At 34.4% G+C, this 23,368-nt stretch overlaps 1 protein-coding gene across 1 annotated transcript in view; it reads left to right on the top strand.

Annotated features, from left to right (window-relative positions):
* The first annotated feature begins 4,613 nt into the window (after nucleotides 1-4,613).
* Nucleotides 4,614-23,368, top strand: part of me31B (ATP-dependent RNA helicase me31b) — a 35,461-nt gene continuing 16,706 nt past the window's right edge. Inside the window, exons 1-3 of the mRNA XM_069830595.1 lie at nucleotides 4,614-4,782; nucleotides 18,519-18,770; nucleotides 22,730-22,808. Coding sequence (XP_069686696.1) covers nucleotides 18,694-18,770; nucleotides 22,730-22,808 — 156 coding nt within the window. The 5' untranslated portion in view covers nucleotides 4,614-4,782; nucleotides 18,519-18,693. The remainder of the gene's footprint in view (nucleotides 4,783-18,518; nucleotides 18,771-22,729; nucleotides 22,809-23,368) is intronic.

The raw sequence follows: 23,368 nt of genomic DNA, 5'->3' as shown, positions 1-23,368 counted from the left end.
GAACTGATATGTCATTTCATTAAAGTTATTTTTCATGATTTTAAGTTAAAAAAAATTCATCCTTAGCATTTAGCGTATTTATAAGTACCAACATTTATAAATCTCTCAAACTTCAGCCGCATGGTAAGTAGCTTCAATTTAGCTGTGCTTCATATTGTAAAGAATATTTTGATGTCTTAACATAGTTTCATCAGAAAATGTTTTTTTTTTATAATTTATTTGACAATTTTTGTACATTGGTACTATCAATTGTGCTTAAATAATTAACATTTCAACAATATGAGACTTGTGGAGAGGGTGACGTCCATTAACGTTCCTCAAAGCATCAACAAATCAGTGTGTCTTTTCCTCTTGAGGCGACGATCAGTCCGTGCAGGGGGCAAGTTCCGAGGAATCTGGTTGATTAAGCTGTTAGAATGTGTTGACAATGTTGCATATAACCGTGTGTAGGAAGAATGAATTACAGTCTCTATTTTGGCTAGATCTAGATCTGAATGAAGTGTTTCATTTCTCATGTACCATGGTGCTCCAGTGATTATCCTTAGTGCCCGATTTTGGAATTTTTGAATACGCTTGATTTGACTTATAGAAGCCGATCCCCATAATGAACATCCATAGAGCCAAATAGGTTTGAGAAGCATTACATATATTAACCTTTTGTTTGAAAGGGAAAGACAAGAGCCGGAAAGTATTGCTTTCAATCGATGAAGTCTGTATCTTAATCTCTGGAGAGGAAGGGTCAGAAAATAGTCGGAAAAATGAATGCGCCACGATAATCTTTTTTCCTGTGTATGTGTGCATCTCCACGATATAGTAGTAAACCAATTCTTGCGAAATTTACCTCTTTATTTAATTTTTTATGATTCTAAAGTAAATATGTTCACAAAAAATGTATTTATTTATTTATTTACTTATTCATTTATTTATTTATTTGTTTAATTTTATTTATTTATTTATTTATTTATTTATTTATTTATTTATTTATTTATTTATTTATTTATTTATTTATTAAAAATAAAAATTATAGATCACTAGACTAGAAATATCACTATTAAACAATAAATTCAGTTCAAAAATCATCAACAAAAAATAGATAAATACCCATACAATAATATTACCGAATAATTTACAAAAACTGTAATTCACACTTTTTAATAACGCCTGAGAGCTTTGGAACTTTAAATAGCAAAAGTTGAAGATTGTTAAGAATTCATAAAAAGCTCCTATTCAACGCTCCAATTGGGAAATGTAAAATATATATTATAGAATGCAGTGATAGGAAAGACTTTGTTTCCGACTCCCTAATTTTATTTATTTTATCAACAGTAATCTCACTAGAGGTTTTGATTTATCTAGAGAAAATCAAAACTCGAGTGGGATTTAATTGACTATTACACGATTAGAAGAAAAGATTAGAAGTAACAAAGTGTACAATAAAATATTAATTGGCTTACGAAAATACAACTGTCTTCAAATGTATTGTTGTACCATCTCAACATTACGCTAGATGGCAGTAGTGTTTGTGCCAACTTTGGAATCATCATTGAACTCTGTGGACTGTTACTAGTCAAGAAGGCTTTATTGATTCAGTTTCATTTTTATTAAAACATTTGCGTTCCATTTCAATCATCCGGATCCCAGTAATCAACGTCACTTGACAGATGATTTTCAATAAATCTTAGTATTAAACAATCTCTGTTACGTGACTATCCGTAATATATAGCAGAAGCTATAACAAACATAACCTAAATAATATAAATAAGTGTTAGAAAAGTTTTAATTAGGGATGATGAAATAAACAAGAAACGTTTTAATTACCGATGATGAAATAACAAATAAACATGGATAATTTTAAAAGAAACAGTTATTGAAAGTACAATTTTCAAATTTGAATGCTTTAGTGGTTGCTGGTTCAGTTGATGTTATATTGGACGTGTGCGTAAAAGAAGTGAACTCGTTGGTGTACATGGTGTATCCCTCAACTCATTCAGGATTTCCGAATGGTGCTCTTCATATATGACCAGTGATCTTTATTAATTCTTGTTCTTGAATGCCAAAATGCGAGTCATATTTGAAAGTGATGTGCATCGACTGGAGTTGTTTGTAATTTTCTGTTTTTTGACGTCCAGACCAGTGCAGTTTGAAATGTTGGCAAACAAAGAAACAAATGGTAGGGTAGTGATAAAAATAAACAAATGCTAGGGACGCGGTAAAATTAAACAAATGCTAGGGACGCGATAAAATTGTGCGATAAGCGGCCATGATTGGTTGAAAGACGTCCTTTCGTACCGTTTTATTGGTCGAAAGTAGTGTGACGTAGTAAAAGTGTAATAGTCATCGTAACAGCGCAGTAAATATTGTTTACGAAGTGAGGACTCGTCTGACATATGGTGAGTGGTATATTTCTCGAGAAATATCAGTTTCGATCTATGAAAACACTGATGTTGATGGCAGATACGCAGGTAATGTTATTGTGAGTATTCTGTCACCAGATAGTGTAGGACAAAAATTTTCGTTGACATCAGAGAAATAAATATGCAAAAGGTTGACCATGCGACAACTGATAGGCTTTTTGAAACATCTATGTTCCTTTTATGGTCCAATGGTATAGGATATGAAAACGTGTTTCTCTTTGTTACTGATGCAGCCAAAACACTAAAAATTCGCTATACAAACATGGTCCACGTAACTTACCTAGCTCATGCACTGCATAGAGTGGCGGGCGTTATTTGCATGTCATACCCCGAGGTTGACAATTTCATAGCAAACGCAAACAAAATATTCCGAAAAGCCCCTTCCAGGACATTGACACTTAGAGAAATAGCACCTACAATCCCCCTCCCCCCAAGCCCAGTACTGACAAAATGGGATTCTTGGTTAAGTGTTGTGCTATACTATGCCACATATTACGATATCATTACAAAAATTATTATCGCTTTAGATAAAACCGAGCTTCTTATATAAAGGTAGCTCAGTCCCTAATTTCGAAACAATTATTTGAAAGTTTAAATTTTATAAAGGACAATTTTGGGGGTATGTGAAAAGCTATTAAAGAGCTTGAAGAATCTAAATTAAAAATATCAAAAACCATAAATATTATTTATGTATTCTCATTAGAGGACCTCGCCGTCCTCTATTGAATATAAATATGTCCGTGTTAACAATTATCTAAAACTGTTGTTGAAATGACCGTAAAGTCAATAAGATATGCCCTCCTGAATGTATAGTATATGTGTGTGTCTCTAAAACGCAGGTAGTAGGCCATTAACGATACAAAGGAGGAAAGTCCGGCCGGCATTGTGGATCGGATCTCGGCATAGCTCAGATGGTAAGAGCACTCAGCGCGCCAAGTTGAGGGTCCTGGGTTCGTTTACCGGTGCTGGAACGAATTTTTCTCCATTAATAAATATTATTGATGAGATATTTAATAAAATTAATCGAGCAAGTCCGAGACCAATAACCGAACGAGTAAAACAGAAGTTACGCAGTGTTTTTGATAAAAAAAAACATAGTGGGCTAAAAGTGATACATAACATAGTAAACAAATTAAAAAAACAAACAACAAATATCAGAACAGCAGTTGTATTATTTACATGCACCATTAATATCCTGTGATTTCGAACGAACGTTCTCACAATACAAAAACTGTTTAAGTGATCGCTGTAGGAAGTTCACATTTCAAAATCTTCGTATGTATTTTGTTGTTTATTGTAATGTCGGCAACGAAAACGAAGAGGATGAAACCTTGCATGCACAAGGCATGTATTCATGTACTTCATTTGCAATTAGATTTTATCTTTGTTTATGTACGAAGTGTGTTCCAGTACAGCGTGCTTGCGTACATTTAAGGTATCTCGGTTTTTATATCTTTTTATTATACGCTTCCGCGTAACGTATTATCGTTGGCGTGCAAATGACTGGCGCATTGAAGGACGCGAACTGCGGAGTGCGGGACCTGCTACACATTTGAGGGATGTGATGTCCTATCTTGTCGGTGTGTTTCTATTAAACGAAATGGCGCTCTTCAAAGGTTACCGCTACAGCTACCAGGTTTGTCTTCGATATACACATAGATTTTTTTCTACAATGTCAACTGCCATCTATGAGCCGTAGTCGAAGTATTATACCTACTAGGGAATATTATTGTTCAAATGGTGTCAGACTATGCTGTGTCTGTCAAAGATTAACTATATTTATGTTGGCTCTACTGCAAAGGTGAGGGAAAATATCACATGGTATTTTACATAGAAAAATGTTAACGAAACTATACGCTAATTAATTAAGGACGACTGCTTAATTAATACCTCTGTGGTACTACATTATGGTATTGTTTTGCCATTTCTCGAAATACACTAAGTAATGGGAGATGAATACATAGATGTTGCAAAATTGAAGATCATATCAATTCCGAGAATTATACGACCTTCATATAATAATTGTTTCTTTTCTATCCCTGTTGTTGCTCTTAAATGTGCTAAGAATATTTTATTAAGTATTTAGATATATATATTAGAATTGAATTTGTTATTTTATACACGTTACAAATTACTGCGTAATGTTTGTACGATCCACATTTACGATTTCTTTGCCGCGAACTTGTAACTTCTCCCCCTGCAACTCAGATGGTGTGAAAAATACTTTTGTCGTTGGCACTGAAAAAGAGAGTTCTCTCTTAAGTCAGGTAACAAACATATGTTATAAACGTCGGTGTTCAGTTGCAGAGTGTTGTATTACATTACATGCAATCTCAATACTCGTATCAGTTCTACACCACTTGTCCAGGTAAAGTTACATTTTATATAAAGCGATAATTGTCACTTGCTTTCCCGACTACATAAATTTGACGTAGGTCGCCATCTTTGCATTTATACTTTCTTAAATATAAATCCGTTTTCATCCTTGAGACTGAAAGGTATTTTGTCCTCTGGCATGTTGCGACTGCTGTAAAATTCGATTATATATGAAATAATTTCATTTATGTTCGTGTGAGAGGTACTCTGAAAATGACGTTGGTATTGAACCAGCACTAATTATCAATATTAGTGAGGCTAAATAAAGTATTTATTGAAATATTGTGCTTGGAGGTCACATAATTGAAAATGGGACAGTTGTTTCCAAGTTTGTTTTGTGAATGATAACGCATTTAAAAACCTTTATATAAAGGTTAGAGGTTGAAAAACTAGTTACGAAATGCACAAATATCTACGTAAATACAGATTATGTATGTATGAAATTCATTTTCAAGTAGTGTTAAGATATGGATAAATTTTAGAACTTAAGGTAATTTTTGTATAAAAGCAAAGTGTTGTATATTCATTCTACATTTCATATTTGAAGTGTCGACGTGCCTTTACCTAAAATAGGTACATACTGCAAGTGTTTTATTATCGCTTTCTTATCTTTGAACCAATGAACATGTGCATATTTCCATATCTGGGACTAGTTAGGCAGTCAGATTAATATAATATGATACGTTTGAGGTCTTAAGTTAATTTGAATTAAACGTCTAGGTTGATGCATCATTATAGGCCTATAGGAAGCTTAGCTATAGCTAACGTCAATGTGAAACTTTTACTTTCTTACTTCAATGTTGCAGAAGAAACTAGGTCAGGCAACATACTTTTTACTTCACTTTTATTTAAATTTTACGTTTCTTCATTTTTCGTAGCTGCCTTGTGTAGTTCTATTATGAATCTAATAATGTAGACGAAAGCAGATTCACTTTTTGACGTTACTTTTAGGTGAACTGTTATAGACCTATTAAAATTCTGTTGTCTAGGTCTACTTAGCTGTAGAATCTTAAATTCGTCTGAGGTAATGTTTAGACGTCGCATTATGTCTGTGTTTTTGTTGATCTTGAATGTACATGAAGCTTACTTCTAGTTTGGAAAACAAAATCTAGGCTATAATGTGAAGTGCTGGAGAACACTGTTATTCAGAAACATGTGTTGGCAGTAGGTTAGGTACGAATGTGATCTCAAAGCTAACCTATTGGTAATTTACAACCCCTGTTAAATATTTATTTAGTCTGCTCTAGTATCCTATAGAGATACTAGTTTTGGTTGTGCTCTTCTATTTAAAGTTTGGCCTCAATTGCATTATTTGTCCCACATAAGTATGCTATATCTGAAGGTGTGCCAACATACTTCTTGCGCTTTCTTGCTACCAACCTTAACTCATCGTTTTGGTTGTGTTCTTCTATTTGCAGTGTCTAAACCACCTCTATCCTTTTGTCCCAGCTAAATTACTGGATGGATTCAGTTCTTAATAATATGTAGACCTAATGATCTTCAACGATTTTCTTCATTTGGGATCACCCGTCACCATATTTTCCAACAAAACTAGACAATAAGTACATAAGCACTATGAATGTAAAGAGGCTGACAATATGTCAATCATAATTGAAATAAATACACACACACACACATTTGGTAATGTACTTGCCCTGGACCTTTATTACTGGGCGATGACCTGGCTGGTGTTTTAATAAAAATTGAATGTGCTGTAAGAGACTGTTAATCATGTACAGCATATGTTAAATATTTTGTGAAGACAGTTTTTAAAGCAGTATTCAGACTTTTTTCTGCAGTTCCTCCCAGAAATGTCTCACTACATACGGAACAGAATGTAACTTTGTCACTTAAACTGTAAAACTACAGAGGCCCTAACAATTTTATCACACCTAGGTCTCTGTTGGCCTTTCTTCCTCAGTCAATAGTATAAAATTAATAATAGATGATAAATGTGATCTTTTGGTAATAATAGTAGATTCTTCTACAACAAAAACTTTGTGAATTATTACTTGTTTTAATAGGCAGATCTTAGGCCTATCTAAATTAGTTTAGCCGTTTACAACTGTGCAGGGATCCATATTTCCATGTGCATACAATCTACAGGACTTCTAAACGTACTGACTTTTATATTTTACATTCTGAAGTAAGCTTTAGTGAATCATAATTCAGTTCAAGAGTTCATCTCTTGTGTAATGCCATTAAATTGCAGCAAATATATGCAGACATCCACAATCTCTTTGAACATTCGTGCTAAACTAGTGCTGAATTAATTTCTGGTATCCCACTTATACACAAAATGTTCAGAGCTCTCTCCTTAGTCATGCTAAGTTAATTTTGGTGACATTACGAAAGTTCCACGCTAGTGTACAGATATAGAAATAAAATATGAAGCATCCTTATTGCATAAGTTTTGCTTAAAACACTGCGCATGTGCATTAAAGAAGAACCCGTGTATATAATGTTATGCTACTTGTTTGCAGTCGTGCGAAATTGTTGCCTACATACAGGTGGACTCCCATCAAGACTTACCTCAAATTTTAATTCCGTATTTTTACACTCACGCTATGCCTTGCCTATACAAATCTGTGAAAGGTTAGGTGAGGTTATTTTAGGCTTTTATGCCTTCCATAGGTATATAAATTTGTGTAGGATTTTCAAGTGTTGAGCTAAGACTGGTGATTATTTTGTTTTATGGTGTTCGTACTGGTCTGTAATAAGGTGGTGTAATGGCAGACTTTCACTTTCGAAATCACCGGAACTGACCGCGCTAGTTTCACCAATTTCTGTGTAATATTTAGGTTTAGGGAGTGTAGTAATTTCATATTGGGCGTGCAGCAGTGGTAATATTCGGCCAGTTCGCACTGATTTGAACGAACTGGTTGTTAAATTATTTTTAGATAATATTTGCAATTAAGACTAAGTATATGATTATGTCTCGTGACCAGAATATTGTACGAAATGGAATTATAAAAATTGGAGATTTATCCTTCAAAGAGGTGGAAAAATTCAAATATCTTGGAGCAACAGTAACAAATCTAAATGACACTTGGGAGGAAATTAAACGCAGAATAAATATGAGAAATGCGTGTTATTATTCGGTTGAGAAGCTTTTGTCATCTAGTCTTCTGTCAAACAGTCTGAAAGTTAGAATTTATAAAACAGTTATATTACCGGTTGTTCAGTATGGTTGTGAAACTTGGACTCTCACTTTGAGAGAGGAACAGAGATTAAGGGTGTTTGAGAATAAGGTTCTTAGGAAAATATTTGGGGCTAAAAGGGATGAAGTTGCAGGAGAATGGAGAAAGTTACACAACGCAGAGCTGCATGCATTGTATACTTCACCTGACATAATTAGGAACATAAAATCCAGATGTTTGAGATGGGCAGGACATGTAGCACGTATGGGCGAATCCAGAAATGCATATAGAGTGTTAGTTGGGAGGCCGAAGGGAAAAAATACCTTTGAGGAGGCCGAGACGTAGATGGGAAGATAATATTAAAATGGATTTGAGGGAGGTACGATATGATGGTAGAGACTGGATTAATCTTGCTCAGGATAGGGATCAATGGCGGGCTTATGTGAGGGCGGCAATGAACCTATGGGTTCCTTAAAAGCCAGTAAGTAAGTATTTGCAATTACCATGGACATATACCGTATATGTTTAAGTAGGTTCATATTAGAGAACTGGTTGTTAAACTTTCTGTATATCGCCACTGGCCTGCAGTATAGCCTACATTTTTGTATTATCGTGTACTTAACAGGTATTTGTACAATATAGGTATCATTGAAGTGTAATATCACGGATGAATAATAGGATGCGAAAGTTATGGACTTCCTCATTTCAAACGCTAGAGGCACTAATGTAGAAATTCAACTTTCTGCCACCTATATACATTATTTTAATGTACCGAAGTACATATGATATTTCCATGCAGATGTTCTGCGTCATCATACGATGAAAGACTTCGGTCCTAGGTTCATAGATAAGCCTATCTATGACGTAGTGCAGAGGGCGGCCACTAGAGGGAACCCAAGAGTTGGAACTTAAAACTGAGACGATTCTGTCCGACGCTGGGGTGGAATCCGGTGTGGCTTAGTGGATGAAGCGTCAGCACATAGAGCTGAAAATCCGGGTTCAAATCCCGGCGCCGGAGAGAATTTTTCTCCATTTCATTACTCTTTCATCGTATTTCTGCCACCTGTTTTTGCCCGGAATAACTAATTACTTTATGTGTATATCAGCGTACCAAGTGGTGGAAGGAATGAGTCATTATTCCATGCTTCTATAGTTTGACAACTTCAAGTGAAACCCCGTAAAACACGCCAACTTCTGGAATCTCTTTCTTTCTTCTCTCTCCCTCGGTCCTCGTCATTCAGTCACCAATCACCACGTAAATATCTGAGAGGGTGGTGTGTGGGCATCGCGACCAATAGAAGAACCACTCTCCAGTATTACCACAATAATGGATTCTTCATTTTTGCCTCGACTGTCAGCTAGGAAGGTTCCATTGTGCTAGCATTGCAGGCAACTAGTCAACCTTTTAATCAGGGTTGTTGTAATTTAACCCGACCCAAAAAAACCATATGGGGTTTTTTCCCCCTTCAATAAAAAATCCGATACAAAACCCATATATTTATTTCTCGTAATTTAATCAACATATAAAATATTACAAAAAGGTGCATCATATTTATTTACTGTAACAATTTGTCAGCAGAAGTTATTAATTAGGTAATGTTTCATTATAAAGAAAAAATTACTTTCATCAACACGGTGTTTTATTGTAGAATGGTATTAATATTAACTACATCACAATTCAGTCCTTCTTAACATGCAGAAATCTGTAGATCTTCACTAATTTCTCAGCTTTTTCCTCTCCTAACTTATTTCTTAACTTTGACCAAACAAGCCCATAGGTGGTGAAGATCTCAATGGATGCAGTGCTGGCAGGGCAAGAAATTAAACTTTTCACAAAGCTCATAAATCCTGTTGCCAAGTTCCCCTTTTTTGTTGTTTTCAATTCCATTATTTTCCACCATTTTTTGGACTGAACTGTTGTACAACTGCGTCAGAAAACATAGTAGCAGGAAAATAATCAGAATCAGCAATCCTAAAAGACATAACACTTGTCACCCACTCTGGATGAATCTCTGTGAGCCAATTTTCTGCACTTTCCTCTTGATCTGCAGTTATTCTTGCCCCTCTGAATCTTGGATCTAACATATTAGCAAGATAGTGGAAGAGCAGGCTGCCAACTTAAGAATATTTAATAATAATTTACCAATCTTTGCTTATTTAATTTACCAGTTTTTGCTCATGAAGTAGTTCTTAGAATATGTTGGTGTTCTGAATCACTTAGTCACGAAATTGAGCTATTTAATACCCATTAGAGAAAAACCCATAAAAACCCAGTAAAATCCACTGGGTTGGGTCTTTTTTTTAAATACCTGGGTTTTTCTCAACCCTGCTTTTAATGTTTTTGTTAGCAGGTTTGACAAACTGTGAGTGGACCTGCAAACTTAGTGCATAGTGCTCTCTCCCTTCCCTCCGTGCTTTCTCACTTGCTCCTCCCCAAGACAGCCAGAGCTCACGTAGTAACTCGGTCGGGGTTTCAGTTCGAGTTGTCAATCTATAATTACGTGCATAAAACATTGCCCCCCCCCCCTCCCTTTTGAAACAAAAATTAAAATAATTAAAATTTTTATTTCTTGCATCTTTCACTGAAAGTTAATATTGAAACCAACAATAAGATGAAAGGGACATTATTTTACACTACCTTCTACTTGCAACTTTTATTAAAATACAACCAAAAAGGGACAGAAAAGAAAACGAAAGTTTGGATAATTGAGGTTGTATTCTTTGGGTATTTAGCATTGGAAAAGTGTGAAACTGGTTAGATAAAATTGAAATTATTATATTACTAAATTATATACTATTTTACAATACATTCAACAACACCATTTTAATAAGATCTACAAACATCACTGTTCAACATACACTGCACATCCCAGTGGTTCTCAACCTTCGAAAGACCACGGCCCAGTAAATTCTTTTACACCTGAGAATTTTTAAGGTTTTAGCTAGGCCTGGTCCCAACAAATTTACTCGTAAATATCTTTTCCATTTTTTTTAAAGTTCATACATTTGAGTACCCTATTGGCGGCCGGGTAGCTCAGCTGGTAGAGCAGCTGGCTATGGACTGGGAGGTCCGGGGTTCGATCCCAGGTTGTGACAGGATTTTTTATCGTTGCCAAACTTTCAGAAAAGCCCTGAGGTTCACTCAGCCTCCTATAAAATTGAGTACCGGGTCTTTCCTGGGGGTAAAAGGTGGTCAGAGCGTGGTGCCGACCACACCACCTCATTCTAGTGCCGAGGTCATGAAAAGCATGGGGCTCTACCTCCATGCCCCCCCCCCCCCCAAGTGCCTTCATGGCATGTTACAGGGATACCTTTACCTTTTACCCTATTAATAATTAAGTATTGCTTAATCTTAAGGCTTAAAGATTATTATAATTTAAATAATTATCAGTCCCTGAATTACGAAATTTTGAAGCATGTTGTAGTTTTCTGAAGCCAACATAATTAATTTATGCTAATTTTCATTGACATTATCTCTTTGTGATTACCAAAATGTATGACCTTGATCATTGTATTATCAAATTGATTTTAATAATGTATTCTTGGGTTGAAAAAAAAATGTGGATAATGTTAATGCACTGTAACTCACCACAGAAGTCAGCTGAGCAGGGGAGCAGCAGAACCATGTCAACATATCAGCAAAACACTTTTCACACATACACATGCCAAATGTTTTATATGCAGTGTATGTGATCTTATGTCTAAAAATGTATGAATATCTCAATTATAACTCTAGTTCCAACACATAATTAATTTTATGTATTCAAAAATGCAGCACATTAACACAATAATTATAAGTTATTGAAAAAGTTAACTTCCAGTGCTTCATTTCATTTTGTTTTACACCTGAGAATTTTTAAGGTTTTAGTGAGCCTTTTATTGCTCTTTTCTGTCTGTTAGCTTGTTAATTCTGGGATGAATTGAAATGATAGTCAAATGGAGACAGAAAGTTGCAGACTGTTCCTTTGTTTTGTCATGGCAGAAAATGCAGTTGCTCAGATGTGGTGGGGAAAATAAAGAAGAAATCAGATTCCTATTTCATATAAATCTGGATGTTCATTTTTTATTCTTATCCAGAATAATTTCGAATTTACTAATAGATTTAAAAGTAGGATACGTTTCAATTGTTTATCAGATGATAATTCAATAGGTTGAAGGATTTCTTCATGATAAAGGACTATGTCTTTGTGTTCAACAAACAGTAACCTGTTCAAGTGGGCTGCAATAATATCTGAGAATGAATCCTGTGAATTGAAATCCCCTGCTTCTTTAATATAGTCTGATTATGGCTGAATAATTTTATTTTCTATTTTAAGGGAATCTCTTTTACGCATGAAGAATTCAATGGGTTTGTTGACTAAATCAGGATATTTTGTGATACTATGTCGAAAAGGTAGCAGTTCTGATAACAGAGGATTTGCTGCTCATTGTTGTGATCAGCTTGCAGGCTTGGTCACTGACATTTGCTACACAGATGTTTAGTTAGATTTCATAATTTAGAGTTTAGAAACGACTTGAATCTATGCTTTTGAGCACAGTAACGAAAATTATTCTCCCAAGAATATTTCCACTACAAAATATTTATTCGTGAAAAATGCTTGGAAAAGTTGTTGTTGTTTTCTAATGCCAGGTGTTTGACAATAAAGTCATTTGACCTCTTGCACTCCAATAATTTTCAAAGATATTATCATGGCCAGCCACTGAAGCACAGATTTTGAGGTGTTCCGAATCCGTTTCTTGGTTTGAGTTGCACAGTGGGCAGTTAGGGGACTTATATATTCCAATTCTATGCGGGTGCTTGGCCAAACAATCATGGCCTGTTGCCAATCTAAATGCAGCTACAGACGATTTTCGTGGTAAATCGGGAATTAACTGTGGATTATGATGCAGAGTGTTCCATTTTTTCCCTTGGGATTGTGTTATGAAATTTTGTTTGTTGAAGTCTAAGTATGTAGATTTAATAAATCTTTTCACAGAGTAATACGTAGATTTAGTAACAGATCTGTAAGCAGCAGTGCTGCCCTTCTTTGCTAAAGCATCCGCATTCTCGTTTCCCAGGATTCCACAATGGGATGGTATCCATGCTTGGAAAAGTAAAATGACAAATTCCAGGAGAATATCTCTTGGTCGGCATAATTGATGCCAAGGCCAGATACCAGGCCACAGCCTGGCAGTTGAGAAACACTGGCATATACAACCACTTAGTCATGTGTAGAACATTTGCCTCGGTTTTTTTTTTTTTTTTTTTGGCTTCCATCTTGTTTTCGTATAACCCTAATGGATAAGTGAAGAATTCTGGAGAATCTGCCCATCACGTAATTCTAATGTTAACCACCTAGAAAGCCATCGGCGTGGTTGTTGGTTAAGGCGCTTGCCTGCCAGTCTGAAGTTATGCTAGGGCGCGGGTTCGATCCCCACTTGGGCTGAATACCTGGTTGGGTTTTTTTTCGAGATTTTCCCCAACCATAAGGTGAATGCCAGGTAATCTGTGGTGAATCCTCGGCCTCTTCTTGCCAAAGACCATCTCACTATCACCAATCTAATCGACGCTAAATAATCTTGTAAGTTAGTCGATACAAAGTCGTTAAATAACCAACTAAAAAAAAAAACACCAACACTGGGCTGTGATCTTGTTGCTTCAGCCGGATGAAGGTAGATGGTGTTGATCGCAATTTCGCATTTTGTTATATTCATCCATGGTAATATTATGTGACTGTATAGACCCAGAAACACAATTTGGGCCAGCTTACTGCGCATGAGCAGTATGTTATAACTAAGCTGCGGATTTTTAGGTACTAAAACGGTTGAAATAGGCAGGCAAAATAGGCATTTAAAAAGGCATTGACAATTTCTAATTCTTAATGGCTAACACGGCCATAGTGTAGCATTATACACTAATTTCTATGGTAATGTCATTATGGCAGTGAATAAATATTGCTCCAAATGTTGTAATGAGAACTGATGCCTGTTGTCTGTAAGAATGTTCTTAAATTGGGAGAAACTCCTCTCCACTTAACATGAAGTGATGGGGTAATACTTCAGGGATTCAATCTCAGCTGGGGACTAAACCAGTGAGAACGCAGTAATGTCAATGTCATTTCCAATCAGCAGTAACACTTGCTCCCTACCAGGATTTCTTTTCACAATTTTCAAATACTTATTCCTCATTGTTTCTCCCACACTGCTTGGTAGGCCTATTTCTTTAAGAATAGTTTCTACTTTCTTCATAACTTGCACAGCACTGTGGAGTGGAATACTCCTCGTTTCCAGTTTCGTTATGTAAACAGGCAGATTTCCAAAGTTTGCTTTGATGAAAGCAAGATCAGATGTTAGCTTTGGGTTTGCCAGGATAATATTTGCTGCTGGATAAAAAAAAGAAACAAATTACAGATTAAAAAATATCGATAGAATAGTCAATAAATTCAAATATAATATATAATACTGATATTTAGGAAACTTTTAGGCATTTATAAGCAAATAGGCATTTACTAGTGAAATAGGCAATTATAGGCACTATAGAATTCGCAGATAATACTCACAATGCCTTAAAATGGATATGTAACTTAAAAGCTTGCATCTTCAGATTAAGGATTAAAATAGGCATATAGGCATAAATTCGCAGTTTAGTTATAACTGAACTTGGAAAATTCAGGTGGCCCAAATTTTGTTTCTGGGTCTATACTTACTGGAACCTGTATTGTGTAGTCTATATTTGATATCATTTGACAAACTATGTATTTACTAGTATCATGACCATGTACTTTACCGTGTATTTTTGGATATAATCACAATGCAATTTTTAATATCATGGCCATGTACGAGTAATTACTAAAATCTGTACTATGTATATTCACGTACTTTTATGCAGTTCAAAACCATGTACTTCTATTAGAAGAATGGCTTAAAGAATGGCGTATTTCTTTAAATCCTGAAAAATGTCAGTCAATAATTTTGTCCAAGTGTTTAAAAAGACCTTGCGACAAAATAAAAATATGCAATCAAGAAATTCAATACAGTGACCATGTAAAATATCTTGGTATTACTCTTGATAACAAGTTGTTATGGCACAACCACATAAAATCTGTAACAACTAAGAGCTCTCTTAGAATATCTCATCTTTACCCCCTGTTCAAATCTCCTGTTCTCAGTCTAAGAAGAAAAGTTATGCTCTACAAAATGCTGATTTTACCAATCCTAACTTACGTTGCCCCAGCTTGGTGTTATATTCCAAAAACAGTCTTTCAACCTCTTCAAATTGTTCAAAATAAAGTGCTCCGAATAATACATAATTCAGACTGGTACACAACAAATGCACAAATACACTTTGATTTGGACATGACATTTCTGAAAGGCTCATTACGTGAACAAGTTAAGAAGTTTTATAACAGTGCAAATTCAAGTGAAAATCCATTCATCAAGCGTCTTGGTCAATACAATGCAAATTTCTACAAGAAACACAGAACACCAAAATCCTTTTTAAGTGTATAACATGCACTTTTCCACAACCTCTGACTTTCTTAAACCTACACTAATGTCTCTGTGCCCAATTGTTTTGACATCTGGACATGAACAATATTTGTGCATCATTATTTGAATTTACACTAAAATACGAAAAGGCAGAAAACATATTTGTTTTGGAACTTTATCAATAAATTGCTGAATGTGAAGAAAAAAAAAAAAAAAGTGAATTCATGACCAAGAAAATTGTAACTTGTTTAATGAAATAGTTGTTTGTAAGACTTCAACAACATTAAGTGGAAATGGGATAATATCATTTGAAGATAAGAGTGGCATTGCATTTCTGATTCTCTGGTTCCTGTTGCACCTATATTTGTCCTCTCCATCTTTGTTATCATCATGCTATATTTAGTCTACTACAGCTTTGTAGGTGCAAGATAAAATGTCGTTCAATTTTTTTTTTGTCTTTTACACGTTAATATCAGTTCTTTGTCTATTTGATATTATCTGTAGTATACTTTGTACTTCTGAGAATATATTTTTCTTCTTTTAAGGTTATGTCCGGCATTTCTCTTATCTCGTCTATTGTTTCGAATTGTCACTGTCTTGCTTTCTTAGGATGCAAGTTTCACTGCGTGTTAGTGATAGTATTTGATTTAAGGCTACTTAATTTGTCTGAGTTTTTAGCTTTGAATTTGATTGCGTTGTTCCTTATTGGTGACTAATATTTGTGGCATTATGTGCATAACTTTATATTTTGTACAAAGCATGTGCCAGTCTTACAGTGAAATATGACTTGTTTATTGCGTCGAAATTAACTCCTTTATGTTTTACTGTGTTCATCCGTCAAATACCATTGATTACCTTCACTTTTTGTGGAGGAATTGTATTTTTGTGTTATTTTTGTAATGTACGAAATAGAATATTACAAGTATGATATGATATATTTCGTCACAGCACTTCTTTACATGTAATGGTGTACCTCACATTTCTGTATCCTGTGCCACCATTAACATATTATTACAATAACACATTATTTGCAGTCAATTTCTCCTACATTTCATTTGCTATTCTCTATTTGTTCATTAATCCTAATATATCTAATACTACATACTCCTTTCACACCCCCTTTTCCCTCTAACTACTATTCACTAAAATCTCAATTTCAATTTTTCTCTATAAATTATCATATTGAATTATTTGTCCTATTTGTTCTTTGACCTTTTCTCATATCTTTCTCTTATATTCATTTAATGTTCCAACGTTCAAATGTTAGTACTAATTTTATGCTGTCACTTGTACACTTCTCTTAACCCTTTCTCACTATTATCACTCATTCCTAATTGCTCTCACTTTCACTTTCTCACTATTCTGCTTACATCTAATCCTTTGTCACTATTCTCACTTCCTATAAATACATATATATGTTACAAGTATGTTCTGTTCTAACTTAAGAGGATATGGCAAGTTTGATTTTTTTATTAAGTAAAAATTTAACGGATTATCTTTGCAGGAGAACAGTTTGAAACATTTTAGTGTTTCATTGAGAACGTGAAAATGTCCTTGAAACATTTTGATGTCAATGCATGCTCTAGTTCCAACTGTGGAGATGTAGGTTATCCTTGCAACCCCTCTTCCCAAGGAAGAATTCGTGGTGGCTGGTATTAGATTTATGTTTGAGGCTGAGTTGCAGAGTTTAAACAAAGTGTTCAAAATTGACCTAGTAAATATAAAATTTTGTTCATCATTGAATATTCACACCACTTGTTCCCCAAAAACTTTGCTTTTAATGGTTTGTAGAAAGTTATTATTAATCTAATGCTCAAGACTTTGATCAACTAATGAAATGGATGGTTTGCGTGTCTTGTCATTAGTCTTCTGGCTTCCCGGACAGCTGTACATCCGATTTGGTCCAGTATTTCTGCAATGCAGTGCATGCCGTTAGGCACTGTAAGAAATGTAAACTTCATAGGTTATAATATTGTGAATAAGATTGTAACCTTTTTGGTGTAGAATATCTGGGAAAAATACCTTGTAATTTAACATTATTTTTGCTATACGAATATTACTTGTCCTAAGTTAGATTAAATTGGATTAGTATATACATAGAGTAAAAAGTTTAATTAGTTCTTAGCAATCATGTCATTGTTTACATATTTATATGAACTTCGACCTTCTCTCATACTTCCAGAATTTGATGTATACACAGTGTTTCAAAATAATTGTAACACTTTAATATTATGAAGTATTAATGGAAAAATTAACATGGTATGTCATTTCATAGTAAAACTTTCAAAGTTTCAAGTTATGAGTTTTGGAAAACTATTTCTGTTGCCACAGAAGATATTGTTGAAAAGTGGCAACTCCAACTTTTTGCATTTTGTAGCTTACAAAAACAAATTCAGTAACAATGATACGAAGGTTCTTTCGAAGACATTTTCGAATTATCAATCTACCACATCATTTGTTTGGATGTGATACTGGCACTGATCTTACCTATCGTCCTTGGCTTCTTGGGTCATCAGACGTGACACCATGTGATTTCTTTTTTTTGGGAGTTTGTGGAGGATATGGTTCGTGCCACTTCTATCCCTAGACCTTGAAGTAAGAAATCAGATCATCGCTGCAATTGCATTCATAAACAGTGAGATGTTGGAGAGAGTGTGGGAAGAATTTAACTAACTTTTGTGTTAATATATGCCCTGCAACAAAAGTTCTCACATTGAGCTTTTGTAATGTGCCAATAAAGACGTTTCTTAAGCAAATTATATACACGGAGTTATTGTATAATTCATAATTAATAATAATGATATGCAAGTGTTACAATAATTTTGAATCTTGGTGTATTATTTTTCAGATCTGTAAATAGTTTAATGAGAGTCCTAGGGGAAAGAAAACATTAATTTAATTTTTCTGAACTCGGTTCAGTGAAAAATTTAGGCATTCACAACGAAAGATAAATACCATGAGTACATTATGCTAATGTTGACCATATAAGCTAGTAAAATACGACCAGAAAAGTTTGTATGCTTCTATATTTTGTTATGCAGTATCTTTAAGAAATAAATCGACTAGTGTATTGCTTTGAATGTAAAGTTTTGAAGTAATTAAATGTTCTGTTCTTTTCCAGAAAATAACTTGTTAAACAAGTTTAGCAAATTTCACGTCGTGCTTAAGTGCTGAAAACCCTCCGTGGTTATTACAGTGCCCTTTTTGAATAAGTGGTGGAAGTTGAAACGTGGTCCATTGAATCAACCTAATATAGATATAGGATTTGGCCATATTTGGCCTTTACGCAAGTCATCATGATGACAGAAACACACATTAATTCAAATCATGTGGCAAGTATCCCGGGACTGAATAACATCAACAATCAGAAAGAGTAAGTACAAGTGTTGCACGTTTTCTTTCACTTTTAGATTCTGTTAAAGCTTTGATCAATAGTAGATTAGGATTCTCATGTGTCCTGTAAAATACAGGAACATCTTTTTTTTCTTCTGCTAATATGCCCCATTGTTCTGAAAGAGGTTTTTGAAACATGTTTTTGTCTCGTATTTAAAAATTGACTGAAAAAAAAAACTAGGAATATCAATTGCAAATTTGTTAAAAGTATCAGTCTCCAGCACTGTTGGTGACATTGAAATTGGCTACATTGGCAACATTGCAAGGTGACACTGAATATGTTCATGCTGTGAACCAAACTGCTACCAGATCTAGCATTGTTGAACATCACTTATGTGATAGGATTATAATAAGTGAAAAATTTTCTTAATTCCAAAGAAGATAGTAGTAGTGAATTGAAGGAAATTCTTAAATAAAGACACTTAAGGCTGGTTCACAATAAACTGGAAACGAGAATCGGAACGAAAACGATAAGATTGTTAAAATGTGTACATTTAAATGTGAGCATTCACAATTAATGAAAAGCTTGCTGGAGCCCGGGATCGGGAACGGAGAGTTGGCCAAGTTTCAACTTTGGCGTTCACGTTTCCGATCACAGCCCACTAGATTCATTCTATTGCCATCTAAAAGCTATTTTGTCGTATATTTTGTGGCAAGAAGACCATGACATAACCTATGCATTATTTTGTTCTGTGCTATGTATCATGGAGCAAGTTTTATTTGATGAGATTCTAATATTGAGTGTTGAGGAAAATCCTCACGTTTACGATAAACGGCGCGCCTCGTATAAAGATGATGATGTGTCTTTCAATAGCTGTGATCTTTCAACACCGATCGGAAGCGAATCATATTACTGTATTGTTTGTATTACACACTACATATTCATGCTTCAATTCAATAACTACTGTTGTGTTCATTTTTGTTCTATTACAAATGTTTCTTCTCTAATTATTTTACGTTATGGTAGACTTAAAATAGGTTGTGATAATAAAGATGCATGGGCATATTTATAGTACCGTACCTAATGAAATGTTTCAGTTGAAATTTCGAAGTTTGTTAACCTGTGTTTATGTTGGCTGCTTTGTACTCATGAGAGAACGCCATTGGTCAATTATACACAAATAACGTCAGAATGTGTAATATCGACTTTACATATCGTTATTGACATACATATCGATATGCATAGTCTACGTTCTCAGTTTATTGTGAATCAAAAATTTTCATATTCATGTCCTCTGCTTCTCGTTTTCATTCTGGTTCTCGTTCCCTGTTTATTGTAAACCAGCCTTTAGTTATAAAGTCTGGATGGATCTGTCCGAAAGTGTTAACGAAATGTTCCTGAATTTAAATTTCATGATGTACAAGTATATCCCAGATACAAATGCAAATGTTGTAAGATTGTTCTCCTGCATGAACTCACTGTGGACAGATGAGAAAAACAATTTGCATATAAATACAGTAAAATTAATTCTTATTGTCGATTCATTTTCCATTGAGGATTGTGTTGCATTTCATGACTTTATGCTTTAGAACAAACTTGTTACAAGGAATTAATTTCTCAGAAAAGTATTGTATGAGTAACTCTGATTTATAAGTGTCTTCTCAGGTGAACCTGTCAGTTCTGTAATCTTTATTTAATCCTCTATCAAGCAGTACACATAGAACTGTTGTATACCTCAGTTCAAGTGCAAAGTCTGCAGGACTCACTGATACTTGGCAATCCTGATATTTCATACGACTTTGAAATGTTTATCTTGCATTTATTCAAAACTAACTTCTGGTAGTTAAGACAGTATTATTTTAAGAGTGCAATTTATTTTCAATTTATTTTTTTTAAGTACTTTATTTTCAATAATGGTAATTAATTTGATTTAATTGCATTGTTTTAATTTGTTAGGCCTATAAGACAACGTGGATAGATGTGATGGAAAATATAAACTAAACCTCAATTTTTTTATTTAACAAGTGTCCCTTAATTTTTTTTCTGATGTTTCTGAGAACCCCAGTTAAAAGTGCATATTACAAAAGTAATGCACAACATTTAAAAAGTCGCCTTTTGTTCTATATCTTAGTTTGTACACTGCAATATTTCTACAAACTAGTGCTTTTTCCAACTGTCTTAAGTTATCATATTAATAACGAAAATAAAAAAGATGAAGCTAAATCCAAATAAAAATTAAATAAAAACTACTTCCATCAGTTTATGCACAATATTATTTGAAGTTTAACATAATAGTGCTACAGGATATGTATTTGCTATGGATAGAAATAATTGAAATGAAAAAATTGGACTGAAAGTGTTCTAAAACATGCTTCAACTGCACTTTCATATTTGTGGGGGTAGCCAAAACGTGGACATTATCCCATTAAAACTCTGGTTACTTACCTTATTCATATTGCATTCGTGTGTCTGAGAGAGAGTTCAAAATATATATGTTCATCCTGGTATCAGAGAATTACATATAAAAAGAATTAGGATATGTAAATTCCTGCATGGGCAGTAAATTTGGCTTCTAAAAATTGTAGCAATTTTAAGTCAGTAGTAATAAATTGTAATATACTGTTCATTAATGAAAATGTGTGGAAGGATAAATGCGTGTTCTAATTTCATGTAGATATGGGTTTAAGAATACTGGTTCAAATATTATAGAAAATATTTTGTTCTGTACTACTTTGGTATTACTTGATTTGAGGATGCATTATGTTTCTGCAAGAATGGATTTTCATTTATTAATATGAACACAGTCCCATGCTGTGGCATGTGGTCTAAGGCATCCTGCCTAGGACTCACATTACAGAATGCACGCTGGTTCCAGTCCTCATAGGGGAAGAAATTTTCTCATGAATTTTCGGCTATTGTAGGGGACCAGGGCCCACTCAGCATCGTGATGCACTTGGGGAGCTACGATAGGTAGTGAAATTCGGTTTCGAAAGCTGGCTATAATGGCTGGGGGGAGGGGGGATCATCGTGGTAACCACACAATACCTCCATTCTGGTTGGATGATCATCCACTTCTGATTTGGCATGTGAATGTGAGGCCAGCAGCTGACTGGTCGGTCTGGGCCCTTCAAGGGCTGTGATGCCACGGATTATTATAATATGAACACAGATTGTGTGTTTTTCCCAGTTAAAAGCAGTCTTGGGCATGTTACTAGAGTGAAATGGAAGAGAAGGTATTTTTTTAATTTCAAGCCAAAAAATATCGCATGTATTACTGGGCTAGCAGATCTAAAACATAACTGAATGACATTTGTTTTGTATAATTAATCGTTCCTGAAAAATCAAACGGAGTTATACTAAATATATGCCATTGAATTTAATCATATAATATTCGAACAGTTCCTGTATAGCATTAGATGAGAATTGAAACTTAGAATTTCAGTACACATTTTTAATTTGTGTACCATTGATTTAGCTATGCATAGTGGAAATTACAGTATGAATAGACCTTTACAAGCTATAGTGTTCGTCCAATGGCTCTCCATCCCTGCTTAGAATGTAGTTGTGTTCAAAGTGCTACATGATTTGGTTCAAAATTGTGACTTTACTACCCACTAGTAAAAATTCAGAAAATACTCATTCTAATGATCATAATGGTTTGACACACTGACTAATGATGGCATAGAATGCTTGTTTCCACTATGGTAAATTCATCCCAAACTGCTGCAAACTACCATATACACCTATTCAGTTTTTTTAGTGAGATACTGGGTGAACAGTAGCTTGTATCTAGTACCATTTATTTTGGAATATGTATTATGTCTTTCACGTGTTAAATTCTATCGTACCTGGTTAACATGTTTCGGCCTGTTAATCAGTTACGATAGAATTTAACACGAGAAAGACATATAATATATATTCCGAAGTGATATAGTGTTAAAAGTTGTGTAATCAAGATATACCATTTATTATTGTTAATAATGATTTTTTTTTTACAGTGAAGTCGATAAAATAGATGATATAGGGTGGAAAGCGAAATTAAAAATACCACCGAAAGACAGAAGAATACAAACAACAGTAAGTAAAAAGTTTGTTTGAAATTGGCTTTTATTTACTGATAGAATAAGAATGATAAGATGAGTAAGGTGGGAGGGTGTTACAAATTGCTTCTGATACTCAAGTTCTCTTATTTATAAAGTTACAGTCTTACTAATAAACCGTGAATAAGCTATGGACGTATAAACAGGCTGTAACCACAGTCTACTATATACAGTCGCGAAGCTCAATATGTAGTAAAAATGCAAACATGGGTAGTTGCCTACCACTAGGATCGCTACTATCGCCTCATCGCAGATCTCTCTCCTAGCAGCCGACAAAATATGTTACACTTTCGTTGTCGTGTTCTTTTGGAAAAATTAACACCTTCCTTCCATTATTGAAATATTAAATGCATAAAGTTAATTAATTATTTTAATGAAGTATATTAAATTCCAACATAAACTCGAAGATACCTGCAAGAAATAGGTTAATATTATTTTTGTTTGTGCAAAACGAACTGCAATTTACTATAATAGCTTCACTCATTCAAGATTATAGCGATAATTAACTATGAAACCAATAAATATTAATTTGCATTT

The sequence above is a fragment of the Periplaneta americana genome, chromosome 7 (assembly GCF_040183065.1).
Source record: "Periplaneta americana isolate PAMFEO1 chromosome 7, P.americana_PAMFEO1_priV1, whole genome shotgun sequence".
Lineage (NCBI taxonomy): Eukaryota > Metazoa > Arthropoda > Insecta > Blattodea > Blattidae > Periplaneta > Periplaneta americana.
Note: the sequence above shows the minus strand (reverse complement) of the source record. Positions and strands in the feature narration are given on the sequence as shown.